This window comes from Carassius auratus, chromosome 22 (genome assembly GCF_003368295.1).
Source record: "Carassius auratus strain Wakin chromosome 22, ASM336829v1, whole genome shotgun sequence".
In the NCBI taxonomy this organism is placed as follows: Eukaryota; Metazoa; Chordata; class Actinopteri; order Cypriniformes; family Cyprinidae; genus Carassius; species Carassius auratus.
The window spans coordinates 17,556,948-17,576,638 of record NC_039264.1 but is presented as its reverse complement, the minus strand read 5'-3'; the positions used below and the strand labels follow the sequence as shown (position 1 = coordinate 17,576,638).

Sequence of the window (19,691 nt, the reverse complement as noted above, 5' to 3'; positions counted from 1 at the left end):
TGGTATTGTTCTCATTTCTATTTGACTGGGAAATATTCATTTATTAAAACAGAAACATGTTCGTACCGTTGCAACCAGGACATCTGTGCAACTTGCACTACTTTTTCTTTTCTTTTCTGTTCTATTCTGTTCTATTCTGACTATAATGTTTGAAAATTGAACATAATATATTAACATAAAGTTAGTATATTTTGTCAGTATATTTATGTATATCTAAGTAGGTATATATACACACACACAGACACACACACACACATATCCTAATAGATACAGTTTTTTTGTACGAAATCAAAATTATTATTAAATAATTTAAATAATTACAAAATATTTAATTAAAATAATTATTATAAAAAATTCACCACTCTTATTGATGCATAGTATAGGATAACGAAAATATATTTTTTATATCTAAAAAGTAAGAGCTTGATCATTTGTTTTATGTATCAAGACTATCGGGGCAAGTTGACCCAAAGCACGTGACAAGCGCTGGGTTTGTTGCTGTCGCCTGTCACAGATTTGTAAAGTGTAGCGCCGCGAGACAGAACCGTCTGGAGCGCACGCACCGAGAAGATGGAGCTGTCGGCGGAAGGAGAGCGGGTTTTCGCCGCGGAATACATCCTGAAAAGCCGTGTTAGGAAAGTGAGTAAGGGAGAACGGGGGTTTAGCGGGGTTGGGAATGTTTTTCACGACGTGAGGTACAGAGAGAGGGTCGGCTTTCGTTTGTCTGGCGATGCGGAGCTTCAAGGCGCCTGCAATGAAAAGAGGGGGAGGCCTACGTGCAGATGTTTCCCGATTTAGCGACCCAATGTATTTACTTGCATTGTCAGACTGGAAATAACAAATTCGAATGTGGGACGTTTGGATATTAAATTTGAGATTTATGTTGTAAAATTGGGGTGCGCTGTGTTGGGAACTGACAGCAGCCCGCTAAAAGAGCAGCAGGAGGAGGCTAAAAAAAAAGGGACAAAGTGTCTGGCATGAGTCCATAGCAAAATCAATGCATGCTGGCCGACCCAAAATTCAAAGATCTCAACAATGCACGAAGGTCGAGTAGTTTCAGTGCTGCACGGTGTCCTGCCACATGGTTTAAGCTGTTAGATGTGCTGTATTAGTGTATATTTGGGTCAAAACACTTTTTACTGAGCCCCCCAAATAAAATAAATGGGTATGAGGTTTGAAGTAGAGCATGTGTTGCTCATGCATTGTTTAGTTAGTGTTAAATAAGTAACATTTTATGCTGTTTTCCTCTTTGCAGGGTCGAATCGAGTACCTGGTTAAATGGAAAGGTTGGGCACTAAAGTAAGTGTGTAAAATATAAATGTCGCAATGGGTGTATTTTTATATTGATATTTTTCAGTGTTGTACGCTGTTTTCTAACTTTTGCTGTAGTTCGAGTGGAAAGGGACTTTCTTTGGTTTCACTTAATGTCTGTTTCACAGTTTGTGCACAAGTAGTGTGTGTGTAAGCAAAGCGTAACGCAGCTGCAGCTCCACATGCTGTAAAATAATGTGATTTGTGTGTTACTGCTTTGAATAATTCCTTTAATAACTGCCATGAATTCTAAAATGGTTACAACATTTATTTTAAACTTGATTGTCAAGTCTAATTTACATAAGGATCATGCTTCCACCCAAATGGTAAGTAAATGACAACAAATGGACTCAATCCAGAGCTACATTCATTCTGATTTAATGAATAGAAAGTGTCACTTTGGCATGCATTGTGAAACAGGCCTTATCAGTGCAGAATTGCATTGTGGGTAGCTGAAAAGTCAAACATGTTTTTGACTTGACATACTTCTAACTACATTTCTAAACCTATTTTCAATTACATTTTTGACTTGATGTTATTATTATGCATGCAGTAGCGTTGTCAGGGTACCAAAATTTCAGTATTTGGTACCAGTGAAATTCCATGGTTCTCGGGAACCAATTTCGGTACCAAAGCAAAACACAAAAACATGCTAATTAAAAAATGTAACTATGCTTTCATTTAATCCAAACTGTGTACATATTTAATCTGAAGGGCTGTTGAATTTTAAAATCCAAGTATAACAACAAAGTTAGCTAAAAAAGAACAACTGCTTTTCTGATTGATAAGACACATTGTTAACCATTTGTACATTCCCTAACACGCATATTTTAGATTCACTATTCATTTAAAAGCCCTTTCTGTGTAAAAATAGTAAATATCATCATGTTGTCCTGTTTTTTTTGTTTTTTTTACCCTAATAAAAGTTATAGGAGCATTAAATAGTTAATAAAGAAACTTCATTCTAATGCTCCTTAAATTAGCGTTAGTCGCTCTTATGCTAACGATCAACTACTCTAATGACAGTGTTCATTTTAATCCGACATTCAAATTAAAATATTGAATAGTATTCACAAAAGAACAGACTCGCACTCTATTTGTGGTGGCATATATATATGAACATTTATTCTCTGCCAGCAGGAGGTGCTTGTAGAGCAGGAGAGAGAGGTTTTCAAAGTAACGGCTGTAATCAAATAAGTGTTGCGCTCACTAATACTGCTCAGGCACTACAGGCAAGATGAAATGAAAATGACATCCATAATTTTCAGAAGACCGTCGGTTTCCTTCAGAAATAGACTGATATAAAAACACCCTAACCAGGTTTCATCTTTGACTCGCGCAGTGCTTATGTTTATTTAACGAAGTCAAAGCCTTCTGGAAAATCTGTTTGTGGCTGTCAGTTTTGATATTGTCACAAATAAATCACTGTATGGGAAACACAATGAAACTAACCTGCTTGAACTCTTTCAGTTTTATGAAGAGTGCACATTTCGGATAGTGCATCAAGAACCAGGTTGACCGGGTATTCGGTACCACCGGTACTTAAAAAAACCTGGTACCGTAACATTTTCACTTTTTTTAGTACCGACTTGTTACCGAAGTACCAGGTGTTTGGACAACACTAGCATGCAGGTTTAATTAACTGATTTGATGCTATGGACAATTGTACACATCATGGGACTAATCAAAAGAACTTCAAAAATGCACTACTGTAAAAATACAGCATATATAAATAAACAACTTTTTAAACTGATAGTAAAATCTTGATGGAGAAAAGAAAAAGTTGATATTTCATTAATACCTGTAACCATTTAAAAGACTTCAAATGTTTTTGCAACGTAGACACAGCACATGGGAACCAGAGGAGAACATCTTGGATGATCGACTCATCACAGCCTTTGAGCAAAAGTAAGTATCACTTAAAGACTTAACTCTTAAAACTGTATTTCTATATAAAGTTAGAAAATGTAGAGAACAAAAATATTTATTCCTCATAAAGTATGTATATAGATGCCCAACAGTTCGTTTTCATTTGTTCTCTTTTTTTTTTGCTCGCTTGATTTATTTTTGCAGCTTTATGCTGCCAGTTTGACTGGAAACTAGCCTCTCTGGTGGATTTTTAAACAAAGATGACTTGCATTATGCTTCAAAGCCTTCCATTTTGATTGTTATGGTTTGGGCTTGACGCTTAAGTGATGTCATATTTTCCTTGGCTTAAATGGTGCTGTCCTACAATTCATAGGGAGAGGGAGCAGGAACTTTATGGCCCAAAGAAACGTGGACCTAAACCAAAAAACTTTGTACTAAAGGTTGGAAGTTTCTTAAAACGTTCTTTGAAATGAATCTTATACATGATCTCCATTTCATAACATATAAATAAACTTTTAGTCTGATGTTTTAGTACCTCCCAGTCATATTTGCTCTCCACCTATCTAGGCACGGGCACAGGCTGGTGATAGACCTCGGAGCTCAAATACCCAACGCACTCCACCTCGCACCACAGCGAAGCCTCCCGCCTCTTCCACTTCTGCAAGTGCAGCTCCTCCTCAGCCTTCATTATCTTCTTCCTACAACACTGCTCCAACCCCCAGAGTGCACTCTCTTGCCGCTGCTCATAAACTGAAGAAAGACATCCATCGTTGTCATAGGATGTCTCGGCGACCTTTGCCACGACCTGACCCCCTAGGCAACCCCAGGGGGTCCACATCCTCATCCCGTCCTCCCATCTCTCCATTCTCTGAAACTGTCCGCATCCTCAACCGCAGGGTCAAACCGCGGGAGGTTAAGCGAGGACGCATAATCTTGAACCTGAAGGTCATTGACAAATCTGAAAACAGTGGCGTAGCAAGTAGAAGGACACCACAGTCGTTCACGGGGCGGGCAAAAATCCCATCCCGGAATCGCATCATTGGGAAAAAGCATGGGGACATGCCTTACAGGCCTTTCCAGCATCCTATGAAGATGTTAGGCTTCCCGATGTATGGCCAACCATTTGGGCTTAACCCCTGTGGGTCAATGTCCTCCATGGCCAATGAAGGATCCAACACCGGAGTCAATCAGAGAGGTGGAGGCTGCTGTGATAGCCATTCCTCTGCTAGTACACAGAAGTTTCAATATCAGCCTCCACCTTCTCCATCCAGCTCCAGTGGGTCTAACAACAGCCCCCCTTCACCTCAGAAACAAGCGACTCAACCTGAAGCCCCAACTAAATTGGACTCTGCAGCCTCAACATGTTCCCAAGATGCCTCCCAACCTCACCCAAAGTCCAGCTCTGCACCATTCCTCCCTTCCTCACCCTCCTATTCGACCTCCCCGTCATCCTCTATTGAAGACGAAGACCAGGGCTCTCCAAATCTCGCCATTTCTCGAGGTGGAAAACGGAAACTTCGACATCGAACCCAGGTGGGTCGAGCTTCGGTCTGTCAGGTTAGTGACTGCACTACTACCCCACTTCCTGAGGAAAACAGGGTGCCAAAAGAGGGGGATCCCGATTGGCACCCTGAAATGGCACCCAGCTGTGCCAATGTAGTCGTGACTGACGTCACTACAAACCTTCTCACAGTCACCATCAAGGAATTCTGCCAGTCAGGAGCTGAACCCTCCTCCCCTTGCCAAGCTGATAAACCACCCTGTCCCACCACAGCTGCCTCTTGAAAGTTCCCCCTAAATGTCTACAATAAAAAATATCTGCCCACTAAACCCCATAATAACTTGCCAAAATGATATTCACGCACCCTAAAATAGTTGCCGGTGATGAAATTAAAATGTATTTTTTGGGTGAAATTAAGATATATTGAAATAATATTTAAAGGCAGAATTGCTTTCCTTGACCTGTTCTTTTTAAACAACATGTTATTATGGTTTTGTAGTACTTCATGCTTTTTTCCCCCTCTTTTTTCCCCAGTGATCCTGTCTTTCCACAGCCTTTTCCCCCCTCCCCCCAAGTAATTGCACCTTGTCTTATCACCTCCAGTCCTGTAGAGACCACCATTTCCATATCTCCAGACCTAAAGCTCAGAATCCACCCTAGAAATGTTGATCTCAACAGCTTTCTTGGACTCGAGATGTTGCACCAAGACATTTGTAATCTTTTGATGTCCGTTTTCATTGGGATACCGAACACATGATGCTTTGGAAGTTTAGCCAGTGTGGGTGAAGATCCGCTCACGCACTTGATAGATAACACTTGATGTGGCAATATGCCCATTTAGGCATCCAACCCATGCATTGATCTCACCAACCTTCTCCCGTGCTAACGAAGAACTTTTGCTGATGAAGAACCCAAGTCATTGTGAAGCTCGCTGTATCACACGGGCGTAGACGTGACTCTATTTATATGCACCAAGCTGCAAAATTCTGAGGACAGTTAAGTTATTTCCTTCTGCTTGAACTCCGCTCTGATCCAGTTGTCTGCTGAGACTCTAAACCGACTCAAGTATGAATGCTGAGCACTGCATCTGTAGTATGGTACTGTACGTTAAACCTTCCACATACTCAATTCCCCACTTAGAGAAGTACCTTCTAATATTTGCCTTCTGACTACAATAGTTTGTGTTTCATGTTATAGTTACTGTATTTTTGGGGCCGTTTACCAGAGGTAGTTTCCCTCAGAACTTGATTGGAGGAGTTCAAATACCATTTAGAGACTTTTACACTAAGTGGGTTTAAAAAATACCAAATATAACAGATTGCCTTGGTTGATGAAACCCTCTTTCGCACTCTCAAATGACACAGTCCGGGACCACGTGTCTTATGTTGGTGACTGCATGTTGTTGGCCCTTGAGCTTGTCCCGTGTTGTCTGCAGGTCCAACTGGGCGCTGGCATTGACAATACAGACCTGGGATAAAGCTAGCTTGGTTAGTTAGTATATGCTAGGGATGTGTCAGTACTTATATTTTGGAACTGGTCCAAATGGGTACTCATAAAGTTGCTCTATCTATCTATCTATCTATCTATCTATCTATCTATCTATCTATCTATCTATCTATCTATCTATCTATCTATCTATCTATCTTGCTATTCAAATTATTAAAACAAAAGTGGTTTCTGTGCACCCCTAGTAGATACACCACTTGCTGTCAGTTGTAGTTAAACATTAGTTCATCCAAAAATGTACATTCTGTTTTAGAATTTTCATTCATTTACTCACCATCATGTTGTTCCAAACCTGCACTATTTGCGTCATGTTTGTCAGAATGTTCCGTACTATGAAAGTGGATGGGGACCAGAGGCTGTAAATTTCTGAAAAAGACAAATGACTTGTGCGCTGTATTCCGAGATGTATAAAGCCATTCTATTGCTACCTGTGTGGAATGGGCAGAAAAAAAGCAATGCACCATTCACTTCCATTGTAGGGAAAAAGGCACCTTGGACATTCTGACGAATAACTCCTTTTATGTTTTACTTCGGAAATGTTTCAGAATGCATGAAGGCACGTACATGACAACGGTTTTGCATGAATGCCATTTAATATTTAAAATTTTACTGAAAGCTAAATGTTTTAGTTGCTGCATGGTGTAATTTTATTATTTTAGAATTTATTAAAAATAAGTTGTGGGATGCTTTTCGCTTAGGCTTTTTTGGGCAGTCCAGCAAGCAATATTATAACCTGCTACATCAGGCCTGAAGAAACAGGCTAACGCACCGTTTATGGCAGCTAACCTGGTTGTACTGAAGGATGATAAAATGTCAGACTCCACCAGAGGACAAACCTCATTATAAGATTTAATTATAGAACACAATTAAGTTCCACTTGTAGTCATACAGTTGTCCTCTAATGGAGCGTTATTACTCTATCACTGTGCCTTTAGGGAGAAATTAAAACCTTACTTTTTTATGACTTTTTTTTTAAGTGTTTCCCCAATTTATTTACTTTTCTTTTAATAACTTTTTAGTTTACCGGCATCCAAACATTAATGTGAACCTATCTACTCTCACTTATTTTCCTTTTCAAAGTTCTTTAAAAGCCTTCTTTTTTTGTTGATATTCATACATTTATCCCAGGTCTGAAATAATTAATGTTCTGAACATATCCCTGGTGCTACCCCATGTAGGGCGCCACGTGTGGTGCATCTGTACAATAATATCTAATATTGAAGCATGTGTTGCCTTTAGCTGCTCCGTTCGATTCCATGATGTTGTTACCTTTGCCTACAGTACAAAATGTTCCATATACAAACAGTCAAGTCCTTGTTTACCTTTATATCCTTAATGTTAGAAAAAAAAATAGATGTCACTATGGTGTGAAGCAATGCAAGATGGTTTCTACTAAAGAGGTAGTTTACCACTATGATAATATGTGGCCTACATTTCATGCAATAGGGCTTGTATTTTATAGGATGTAGCCTCCAGGGACCGTTACTGCACAGACAAGAAGAGATTATGTTTATAAGGTAAGGATGAAGGTATACTGGAGGTTACTTCCTCAAATTTCAGTGTCTGAAGTGTGTCTGAAGTTTATTTTTGTTCATTTCAAGATGATTTATTAATTTTACCATGCCGTAGATATGAATGATACGTGCTGCCTTTATTTTATAGCCATTGTTGTTCACTTTTACTAGTTTACTTTGGGTTTGGGAGAATGTAGAACCCCCCCCAAAAAAACAGAACTAAGTGTGATTTATAGGAGTCATTTATTTGGTAACATGTAAGATTAATGCCATTGATGAAGCTGATTATGATAATGAACTTGTTGCTATGACATTGTAATGTAGTGGGTGCATGATTTGAAAACCCTATTTGTACATGTCATTTAAATGTCATGTGTTTGTTGCTTTGTGTGTTTCTTGAAAGAGGCTTTTAATAAAATCACTTTAAAGACACTCATTGCAACCCATTGTACTAATACTTTTATAACGACTATGTTCTTTTGTTGGTGCCTTTTTGCACTTTTAAATCTTTACAGTGTGTGTTCCTATATACTCTCATTGTGTCGGACAGTGCAGCATGAACATTATGCTTATCGCCTTTTGTGTTTTTATGGATGAAAGTAAGTCACACACAAAGGTGAAAAAATGATGGCAGAATTACATTTTTTAAAGGGGTCATATAATGCGATTTCAAGTTTTTCTTTCTCTTTGGTGTGTTACAAGCTCTTGGTGCATGAAGAAGATCTGTAAAGTTGCAAAGACTAAAGTCTCAAATCCAAGGAGATGTTCTTTATCAAAGTTACGACTCTGCCACACCCCCTAGAACAGCTCATTCAAACACGCCCCCACATGTCTATGTCACTATGTGGAAATATTTGCGTAATGCTGTCGAAATGTTCACGCAAATAAAGAGGGCATGGTTCAATCAACCACAGTTAGTGTTGAAGCAGCCATGTCAGGAATATGCTGTGTGTGTATCTTGGCAAAAACATGTATTTGTATTTTTCTGAATATAGATGCATTTTTAGGACTGTAAGCCCCTTTCACACTGCGATTCCGGAAATACACTGGTTATGTGTCCCAGCAATTGTTCCCGGGTTGTTAGATATTGCATTTTCACACTGCCAGTGATTTTCCAGAATATGTGCATGGGTTCACACACAACCTTTGAAGGTCCCGTAAAGACACGTGACATCAGGGTGTGACGTGTAATGTACGAGTCGAAAACACTTGGCACATTAACTTTCACTTAAGCTAGCGAACTATCAGCGCTTCAGCGCAGATAGTGAGGAGCTAACTGATCTCGGCTTCATTACAGTCACACATCACACATTTTGTCAGCTGTCTTAACCATTTGTGTCCCTTGTACTGCAAACACATACAAGCTTCATCACTGTGTTTGTCAAGCCACTCTCTGTTTCTCTTTCGGGCTTGAACTGATGATAAAACTTAGGACACTATTAACTGTATTTTGAAAGATGAAGATCACGTTTATGGAAAGAGCCGTTACATTTCCGACAAGTGCTTGCGGTGTTCGGCCAATCACAATGCACAGGGTCAGTTGGCCAATCAGAGCAGACTGCGCTTGTCAGAAGGAGGGACTTTGAAGAAATCAATGAGTTTGAGAGAGGCGGGGCATAGAGGACCTACAATAATGTACAGTATTTGAAAAATAATGTGTTTTTGAACATTTAAGCATGTCAACATATTATGTTACACCAAATACACAAAATAATGATCTTAAAAAAAAAAGCATAAAAGACCCCTTTAATGTCAACGACAAGCAACTTACCCACCGTGTACTTATGTCTGCTAGAGGGTGATGTGCAGCTCAAATGTTAATTGGAGAACTTTTTTGATATAATGATATTTACCTAACTAGGATCTCTGAACTGGTTTTAAACACTAGTTCTCAAGCAAATTGTTCTGTCTGTGTAGGCTAGGCTATCTCTCATGTGGGCTTCACCCAGAAGAACCGCATTTTCTATTAATAGCCGAGGAGTTTATGGACTCCTTACTTTATTCCTGGCTGCACAGAAATATCATGATTCTTAATGCGAGCACCAAATTCAACGTCCCTAAAATGAATCGACATTTTTATAGAAGCATGAAAAACTGTATTTTTGCGCCTCCTGCAGGTACTTTTTTTAAACCGACAAATAGGCTTGCTAACGTTGCTATTACTGTATTATGCTTCACACTTAACGAGGTATTTGTATGTAAACGCATGAGCACAGCAGTAAAAAATCTAATTAAATTGGATAGATGGATGGCCTGATGTTTACAAACTATATAATGAGATAGATAGATAGATAGATAGATAGATAGATAGATAGATAGATAGATAGATAGATAGAGGGATGACGAATGGTTGACGAGTGTTGGAGGCGGGTTTTACTGAGGAGGATGTAACGTTATCTGCGGTCGGTCATGGCTCAGTATCCTAGTGCAATAGTAAAAAAAAATGCCTTGTTCCCTGTTTGTAACATAGAAGTGCATTTTTAGGATACATGTGTTAACAATTTTAGTTTAAACCCGAAGATTTGTGATCTCCTTTATATGCGAGCGGGCTATGGATGCGCAGGTTGCAAACCATTGCAGCATCAAGTCTGCCGCAAAGACGAGCATCACGCAGGATGCAGCTGAATGCGGGATCGCCAACACGGCGAAGAAGAAACCCCGCTCGAGGAGAGGCAGGAGAGGCAAGCGACGGAGGGGCAAGAAGGCCAACGAGCCTCCGCCGTTTCTACCTCCGGAGGTAAGGTACATACCAATGCTAACCATTAGCCAGCGAAGAAGAAGCCTAATAAACAATATCAGCAACCGAGTTTTGCGTGGAACCGTGTAACGTTAGCTGTCCTTAATTTGATTGTTAATTAGAATATTAATAAAGCAACAAATATGCTGGCAAAATACTTATTCTAGATAAACAAAATTGGGAACAGCCGCCAAAATAGCGTACAGTTATCCTTACCTACTGTAAAAATCATAATCAATTATTAACAATGTAAACATTAGGCCTATGGCTTTCCTACTTTCGTTTTATTTTTGATAGCACGTGTCGAATACTAATTTACTGCTGCACTGTGTTACTGATAATTATTACATTTTTGTTACAGAGATTGCCAAGACCAGAATGCACACTTTATTTTATTTTTTTATGCTAAAACAGATATTTAAAAATACCCGCTCTTCATGCTGTGTTGATTATATGGTAGATAATAATTGTAAAAAATCAAATTAAATAAAAGTAAATACAAAAATGTGTTAATAAATTAACACAAATTAAGTTAGTAACATAATGCCAAATAAATAAACTTTTATGCGATTAGTATTCATTTTCCAGCTCTTTTTGAGGTAGTATTTTATCCAGTGAAAGAATGATTTTTTTTTTTGCAGGGTTGATTATTTATTTTATTTAAATTACGATTTTTATTTAATTGATTGTTGTTTGCCCACATTTCTTTATTTTGTAGGCTGAAGAGGGAAACATTGAATACAAGGTATGCAGACACCTGTGAAAATTGAAGTTCTCCTTATTTTCTATTGCCATTTTTATGTATTTAATGGCATTTCCATCCACTCTTTCCTCACTCAGCTGAAGCTGGTGAACCCCACGCAGTATCGGTTCGAACACTTGGCCACGCAGCTGAAGTGGCGACTGCAGGAGGGCCGCGGGGAGGCCGTGTATCAGATTGGGGTGGAGGATAACGGGCTGCTGGTTGGACTCATAGAAGAAGATATGAAAGCCTCTCTTAAGACTCTTCGCAGAATGGCTGAGAAGTATATATTCCGTTCAGTTTATTCTGTAATGTCAGTGTGTAAGAAGTGTCTTAGAGGTGTGTTGTGTTGTCTTGGTAAGACTCTGTGACTCTGCGCAGGGTTGGAGCCGATATCACGCTCCTGAGAGAGAGGGAGGTGGACTGCGATAGAGCGCGACGGAAAATCGCTGAAGTCCTTGTGCGGAAAGTTCCAGATGACCAGCAGGTGAGCTTGTGATGCTGCAGTCAGTTTCCTTTTGAATTTCTTTTGTGAATTGTGGTTGTTGTGGTTTTAGTTATTGTATCAGTCATTGCACATTTTGTTGTAAGATCTGTTAAGAAAATTGTCTTTATTATTTGTTTATTTATTTGTTAAAAAAGCTTATATTCTTGTTATCAACTATTACTGGAATAAAATATATTATTATTTTATTATTTCTTTAAAAAATACTAAATAGGAAGAATAAAAAAAAAGTAATATAAAACAAATAAAAGTTTTAAAATGATTATATTATGCTGCTTTTTATTACTTTTATTTTGTATTTAAGAAAAAGGTCTTGTAAAAAGGATTATATTCTTGAAATAAAAACTTGAAATAAAAATGGATTAAAAAAAAAAAGATTAACTTACAATAAACTAGGAATCATTGGAATAAGATTATATTTTATAACCACTGTATACAAAATAGAAAATTACAACATTTTAAAACTACAAAAAAAGTTTTAAAATAATTATGGATTTTGTCTATTTTTGAACTTTTCAGAAAAGTTCTCATTAAAATGCTTATATTCTTAAAAAATAACTTGATTTCTGGAATAAAATATTTTATTATTATTGCTTTAAATATAAAATAGTATGTGATTATTAAAATGTTAAATATTTTTCAAATGATTAATTTAAAATAAATAAATATTTTCAACAACTTATTTTTCACCAGTTAAAAACCAAATAACTCACAGGAAGCTGGTTAGTTGTCATGTTTAGAAGAAAGTCATACAAAAAGTTAAAATCATCACAACACTGACCAGTAGACTCTCATGACTGTGTAGGTCAGTACATTTCTTAAAATATATCCAATAATTTTGCCTGTTTTTAGGCTAAATATAATATTTGTTACTTATTCATGGTTGTTATACAGCCATTTGTAGAGTAATACAATTGGCATTTTTTCTAAATCGATTTTTAAAGCCATCCTTAATTGTCATTGAGCCACTAAACGAATAATGTATTATGTACCGTCACTGTGCTTTCTGTGTTTGTGTGTGTAGTTTCTGGATCTCCGTGTGGCTGTTCTGGGTAATGTGGACTCAGGGAAGTCAACTCTGCTGGGGGTACTGACTCAGGGCGAGCTGGATAACGGACGGGGCAGGGCCAGACTCAACCTCTTCAGACACCTGCATGAGATTCAGACCGGACGGACGTCCAGCATCAGTTTTGAGATCCTGGGGTTTAACAGCAAAGGAGAGGTGAGACAAATATTCAGGAATTCAAACCAACAACCTCCTGCTTACTAGCATATATCATGCTGCTTTGAGAAATACTGGTGTTTTTCATTGTTTTAGGTTGTAAACTACAGTGACTCCCGTACAGCAGAGGAGATCTGTGAGAGCTCTTCTAAGATGATCACTTTTATTGACCTGGCTGGTCATTATAAGTACTTGAAGACCACTATATTTGGCCTGACAAGCTACTGCCCAGACTTTGCCATGCTGGTGGTGGGAGCCAATACTGGCATTGGTTTGTATTATTTATATTGCTTTATAAGTTGTAAAAGTGATTTAAGAGTATATTAAATGAGCAAGCAATGGCCGATATGGTAAATATTTACAATAAATTCAGCATTTTACACTGTTTAAAATATTTACACTACTGTTCAAACGTTTGGAGTCTGTACAATTAAAAAAAAAAAAAACATTTTTTAAGAAGTCTCTTATGGTAAACCAAGGCTGTATTTGTTTGTTTAGAAATACAGTAAAAACTGTAATATTGTGAAATAATATATTTTAAAGATTTTTCTATTTGGATATATTTCCAAATGTAATTTATTCCTGTGATGCAAATCAGAATTTTCGACCAGAATTTTCACTCCAGTGTCACATGATCCTTCAGAAATCACTCTAATATGCTGATTTGGTGAAATAATAATAAGAAATAAGCATGTCTAATTATTATCAGCGTTGAAAACGGTTGGGCTTTTTTATATTTTTGAGGAAATCATGATACATTTGTTGCAACTGCATTTGTTTGAAATCGAAATCTTTTGAAATATTATAAATGCCTTAACTGTGACTTTTCATCAATTTAAAGCAAGCTTTCTGAATAAAAGTATAACTTTTTTTTCCAAAAACCACATTATTATCTTATTGAACCCCGAACTTTTAAACAGTAGTTTTTTAAATGAAATTATAAATCATTAATCAAAACCACCCAGATAACCCAACCTTGCTTTTAACAAATTTTGTTTCACAACATATTATACGTTATTCCCACATGGTAAAATTCTCCCAGCTGGCACAACTAGAGAGCATCTGGGTCTGGCCATGGCGCTGAAGGTGCCCATATTCATTGTGGTGAGTAAGGTGGACCTCTGCGGTAAAAGCACAGTGGAGAAAACGGTTCGTCAGTTGGAGAGAGTGCTCAAACAGCCCGGCTGCAACAAGGTCCCAATGGTGGTGTCCAACCCTGATGATGCCGTCACAGCTGCACAGCAGTTTGCACAGTCCTCCAGGTACATGTGTGTGTACGACAATAGAGGGGTTATTATACATTTTACTGCATTTTTTCTACCTCAAGTCAGTGTTTTTTTGCAACATAGATTTTTCCCTGACAACTTTCCACCTTCTTTTTGAGCCTCACAGTTAAACAGCCTATTTTTGGTACTGTACCTTTAAGACTTAAATATGTAACTTGCTCTAAAAATACCCTACAAAGTACCTTAACGCTGATAGCTGTTCAACACTAGTTTGTACAGTATGCGTGTGTGTAATGATGTTTCACTCTCCCTACAGTGTGACGCCCATCTTCACCCTCTCCAGTGTTTCTGGGGAGAGTCTGGACCTTCTGAAGGTCTTTTTCAACATTCTTCCTCCTCTGAGCAACAGCAAGGAGCAAGAGGAGCTCATGCAGCAGCTCACGGAGTTCCAGGTGCAAACACACTCTTACCAACGCACATATCTTGTCTTAATTCTAAGATATTCCAATATATTTGATGTCAAATTGATGTGCTCTTTAAGGTGGATGAGATTTACAGTGTTCCTGATGTAGGAACAGTAGTTGGTGGAACACTGTACAGGTCAGTTCACATCTGTTATGTCAATCTTGTCTGTTCATCTGTAATAACTGCCCACTATCAACCACTCTTTTTTCTTGTAGTAAGTATATATCTTATAAGAAAAAAAAAGTTGTTATTATATTTATACAATGTTTATTACACTAAACATAATTTAACCATGGTATTAAAACTGTGGTTATACAAATAGTAATCGATACACCAAAAAACATGGTCATTACACTTTCAATAGAATAAAAACATGTTTAATTTTCTTAAGGGACAAATTAATATCCTTCAAACCATTCAAGGCACCTTAGAAATTCATTAGCATCCTAGCAACATCTTAGCAACCACCTAGATCACTCTCAAGTAACATACTTGCAACTACTCAGAACACGTAAGCCTTGTAAACCTTCTAAGCAAACCCCATCTGCAATGCCCGATCAACCCCTTAGAAACCACCAACTCTTCCAAATGTCTCTCAAATGCTCAAAACTCCTAGGCAAAGACCTAGCAATGCCTTAGAAACCACCCACTCTTCCAACTGTCTCTCAAAAGCTTGGAACTTCTTGGCAAAACCCTAGTAACGCCTTCGAAACAATTCACTCTTCCAACTGTCTCTAAAATACTCAAAACACCTGGACAACACCGTAACAACACTTCGGAATCCTCTTGATCTTCCAACTGTCTTATAACATTCTCACAACCACCTACAACACCCTAGTGACTGCAAATCAATGCCCTAGCAACCACTCAGAACAACTTATCAAACCGTAGCAACTCAGAGCAGTGTTTTAGCATTGTAGAATCTGATTTACACACACATTTCAATGCCTTGCGAAATCTTCATGTGGAAGTCTTTCATGCTCTTGTGGAATCCATGATCTCCCAGTTTCCAGTTTGAAATGACCTGATTTCACCAGCAAAAATCAGTTAAATGATGGTTAATGTGACCAATCCTTAAGGCCTATATAACCTTCACACTTCAAGGCTTTTTCAGGCCAATCAATATAAAATTTATCTTGACAAACTTTCCTTTTCTAGTTCATAATTAACTTTCTGTACACACACAGTGGTGTGTGTCGTGAAGGAGACCGGCTGGTTGTGGGTCCCACCGATGATGGGCGGTTCTTGAGGTTGAAGGTGTGCAGTATCCACAGAAATCGTTCCGGCTGCCGCGTGCTAAGAGCTGGACAGGCCGCCACACTTGCACTTGGGAACTTTGATCGCTCATTACTACGAAAGGTCTGATCACAAAACGAGAGCAAGAGGAGAAAAGACTAAATCAAGCCTTTATGTAGATATATCTTTATGATGTCTTTGAGCTTGAGTGTTTGTGTTTTTAGGGCATGGTCATGGTAAGTCCCAAAATGAACCCTACAATTTGCTGGCAGTTTGAGGCCGCCATAGTCCTCCTGTTCCACGCCAAGACTTTCCGCAGTGGTTTCCAAGTCACAGTGCACGTGGGGAATGTAAGGCAGACTGCCACGGTGGAGTGTCTGCTTGGAAAGGTGTGTATTTTGTAAACTCCCTGACATGTTAGGAATCAAGTCTTTACAAATGAACGTGACTTACTTTCTTCTGTAAAATACAAAGTTATGAGAAGGATTACTCCTAAAGAGAAAGTCCTTTTTTTGTCATCTTTGGTTCCATGAAGAACCTTAAATATCCATTGAATCTTTCCATTGCACAAAAGTTTCTTTATAGTGGAAAAAGTTTCTTCATATTATTAAAAAGTTCTTTAACTTTAAAGGGATAGTTCGCAAGACCTTCATTCATCTTCAGAAGACAAATTAAGATATTTTTTCTTGAAATACAATCCATTTTTCTGACCCTCCATAGACTGCAACAGAACCACAATCGAGGCCCAGAAAGGTAGTAAGGACATTGTTAAAATCAGGGGTGCCCAAACTCGGTCCTGGAGGGCCGATGTCCTGCAGAGTTTAGATCCATCCCCAATTAGACACATCTGAACCAGCTTATCAAGCTCTTACTAGGCGTACTATAAATCTCCAGGCAGGTGTGTTGAGGCAGGTTGGCGCTAAACTCTGCTGGACATCATCAAGTTTGTTATGTTACTATGTAGGAGTATTTGTATGAGTCTATGTAACATCAGTGGATAAACCTTAATTTTACAAAGCCACAAGAATTATTTTCGTGCGCAAAGAAAAAAAAAAAAGACTTTATTCAGCAATTGTTCTTCTCCATGTCACTGTCACTATTCATATGAGTATCATGATGCATGTGCTGCACCATGTTTACAAGCAGAGGAATGCAGACGCATGCATCATGGTACTTTCATGAATGGCGGTGCACGGTGATGCAAAATAGAAGAATTTTGGAATTAAGTTGTTTTCTTTGTGCACGAATAGTATTCTCGTAGCTTCAGGAATATTACATTGAACCACTGATGTCACATGGACTTGAACTATTTTAACAATGTCCTTAAAGGAACACTTTTTTTTTTTAAAGATATTTTCCATAGATATTTTTGGAGTTAAACAGTTGAGTTTTACCGTTTTCGAATCCATTCAGCTGATTTCTGGGTCTGGTGGCAGGACTTTTAGCTTAGCTTAGCATAGGTCATTGAATCTTATTAGACCGTTAGCATCTTACTTAAAAATGACCAAAGAGTTTCAATATTTTTTGTAGTTACATCGTATACTAAGACTTCATTTTTGTGTTAACTAACCCAAATGGTTTTTCAACAAAATGTTCCATGGAGGGTTCTTTGGGAAACAAAAATAATTCTGTTTTGGAACTTTTATTTTGAAAAGTGTATCATCACAGAAAAATGTGTGTGTTTGTCCTCTAGGAGGAGCTGCGGACAGGCGAGAGAGCTGTAGTGTGTTTTAGATTCTTAAAACACCCTGAGTACTTACGTGTGGGAGCCAAGCTGCTCTTCAGAGTGGGGGTGACCAAAGGCATCGGGCATGTGACGCACCTCCTACCCTCCACCCAGAACCACATGCCTGATCAGAACCGCAACCAGAACCATAGTTAGACACATCGGTAGTGACACCATTAATCATAAGAGGACATTTGACTGCATCTGCCTTGAGATTGTCCTTGCCTTGAGTTTGCCTCCCCTAGTTCAATCATGCACCTTTCATTTCCACTCTGTAGATTTGCCTATATTAATTGCAGATTTGCCTGTGTGTAAATGCTTTTGGCTCCTGTGACATTTGGAGGGTTGATTAGAGTATATGTCTGCTGGGTGTAATGGGACTCGGAAACCTCTCCTATTTTTGCACATGTGCGTGTTTCACATCTCAGGTTGAAGCTGTCTGACCTTGAGTGAAGCATTTGGGAGACACTAAGTTGGGTATCTGGAGCAGATTTATGCAGGAACTCCTGCCTGCAGACTGCATTGTAGAAATGAGAAACATAATCGTAGCACTGGAAAATCTTTTTATTTTTTTAGCTGAACTAATGTCTTCAGTGATATTAAATACATGATATTACCCAAGGAAATCTGACAACACTTAAGTTAGTTTTTTTTTTTCTTCACAAAGTGTACACCTTAAGACAGGCCTTCAACCTTGTTCCTGTAGACCAGGGGTCCTCAACTCTGGACCGCAAGATCCACTTTCCTTCAGAGTTTCAGACACGCCTGAACAAACTAATAAAGGTCTTCATGATTACTACAAAATTGCAGGTAGGTGTGTTTAATCCATATTGAAGCTAATCTCTGCAGGAAAGTGGATCTCGAGGTTCAGAGTCAAGGATCCCTGCTGTAGACCTACTGTCCTGCCAAGTTTAGCTACTTTACAACCTTAAACAAATACAGCTGGGCCAGCTAATCAAGATCTTCAGGGTCACTTGAGAAATCACAGGCCAAGTATGTTGAATCAGGTTGGACATTAAATTTGAAGGACAGCGGGTGTCCAAGAGCAGGGTTAAAGGCCTAGGCATTAAACTCAAAGTATGCTTAAATTTGGAACGACAGCGGAAAATTTGTGTATAGCCGAATACAAAGCTTTTCAAAGCATACTCCAGTTGATGGCCAGTTAGTGTAAGAAAACTTAAAGCCGCATATGCGAGTTGAGTGTACAGCATATGCACAGTTAGAAAAATAAGTCTGTACCCCAGTATAAACATAATAAAATAATATTAACAGTTGTTCCATTATGATTAGTTTCCATTATTATAACGAAATTGAAATTTCAAAAGTTGAAAATGTCCAAAATTTTTTATTGAACAAAAAACAGGCGTAACATGTTAGTGAAGATTTTAGTTTAAATTTTAATTAAAGATTTTAATTTAAATTAATCTGACAGTCCACATTCATTTTAGGTTTCATGAATAAATGACCAGTCCTGTTTTTGTTCATTTAATTTTGTACCATTTCGGTACATTTGTTGGCGTGATTGAAAATCGCCCCCTATCTTCAGGACATGAGAGGTAACCCAAAGAGAATTTTTGGAGGAACAGTCAGGCATGATTTTTTTTTATCTTTTTCTATTTTTCACTAGCTTGATTACATTGAGCATAACTCTAAATGTATTTACAAATGACAAAAAAAACTATCTGTGCATATTGCACAATTGTTTGTTAGCAAATATGAGGTTTAGGTCATTAGCGATGGCTTACAGATTTAACCGGGTTAAACTTATGGCAGCTTTTTGTAATGGGCATTTGTCTCGAGCATGCACAGGAACCCAGATGACCATTGTGTTGTGTGTCTCATTCACTCCTTTTCAAGATATTGTGCAATTGCAAAAATATTGAATGTACCGCTAATGTATAGCTCATTTTATTTAACAGTATTAAACAATGAGAATCAGTAATAAAGCTTGAGCAGAATGCATTTACAAGTGTAAATAATTTGTAAAACCTTGGTTTTACAGAAATTTTAGCGAAGAAATTTGTTCTGCTTTCGTTTTATAAATGAGGCCCAATTGCTTTCATAACTTCCGCTGTTGGTCAACAGTGCATGTTGTGCTACCACAAATAATTAATATTGTCTAATGTGCAGC

The 19,691-nt window shown here is 38.1% G+C and overlaps 2 protein-coding genes across 5 annotated transcripts; both read left to right on the top strand.

The window, feature by feature from the left end:
* The first annotated feature begins 499 nt into the window (after positions 1 to 499).
* On the top strand, positions 500 to 8,133 carry cbx6a (chromobox homolog 6a). Of its 3 annotated transcripts, none has more exons than XM_026197990.1 (6): positions 500 to 639; positions 1,256 to 1,299; positions 3,154 to 3,219; positions 3,554 to 3,620; positions 3,748 to 4,713; positions 5,216 to 8,133. In XM_026197990.1, exons 1-6 carry the CDS (start codon positions 571 to 573, stop codon positions 5,216 to 5,218), a joined length of 1,215 nt encoding a protein of 404 aa, XP_026053775.1. In that variant the 5' UTR covers positions 500 to 570; the 3' UTR covers positions 5,219 to 8,133. The 3 variants fall into 3 exon arrangements, with proteins under 3 accessions (XP_026053775.1, XP_026053774.1, XP_026053773.1); XM_026197989.1 differs by having other exon boundaries at positions 3,748 to 4,737; XM_026197988.1 differs by having other exon boundaries at positions 3,748 to 8,133.
* A 1,885-nt stretch (positions 8,134 to 10,018) lies between these two features.
* LOC113039857 (GTP-binding protein 2-like) lies at positions 10,019 to 19,238 on the top strand. Of its 2 annotated transcripts, XM_026197983.1 has the most exons (12): positions 10,023 to 10,438; positions 11,157 to 11,183; positions 11,279 to 11,463; positions 11,562 to 11,667; positions 12,710 to 12,907; positions 13,004 to 13,178; positions 13,950 to 14,169; positions 14,450 to 14,585; positions 14,675 to 14,733; positions 15,786 to 15,957; positions 16,059 to 16,223; positions 17,528 to 19,238. In XM_026197983.1, exons 1-12 carry the CDS (start codon positions 10,253 to 10,255, stop codon positions 17,714 to 17,716), a joined length of 1,818 nt encoding a protein of 605 aa, XP_026053768.1. In that variant the 5' UTR covers positions 10,023 to 10,252; the 3' UTR covers positions 17,717 to 19,238. The 2 variants fall into 2 exon arrangements, with proteins under 2 accessions (XP_026053769.1, XP_026053768.1); XM_026197984.1 differs by lacking the exon at positions 11,157 to 11,183 and having other exon boundaries at positions 10,019 to 10,438.
* Positions 19,239 to 19,691: the final 453 nt, after the last annotated feature.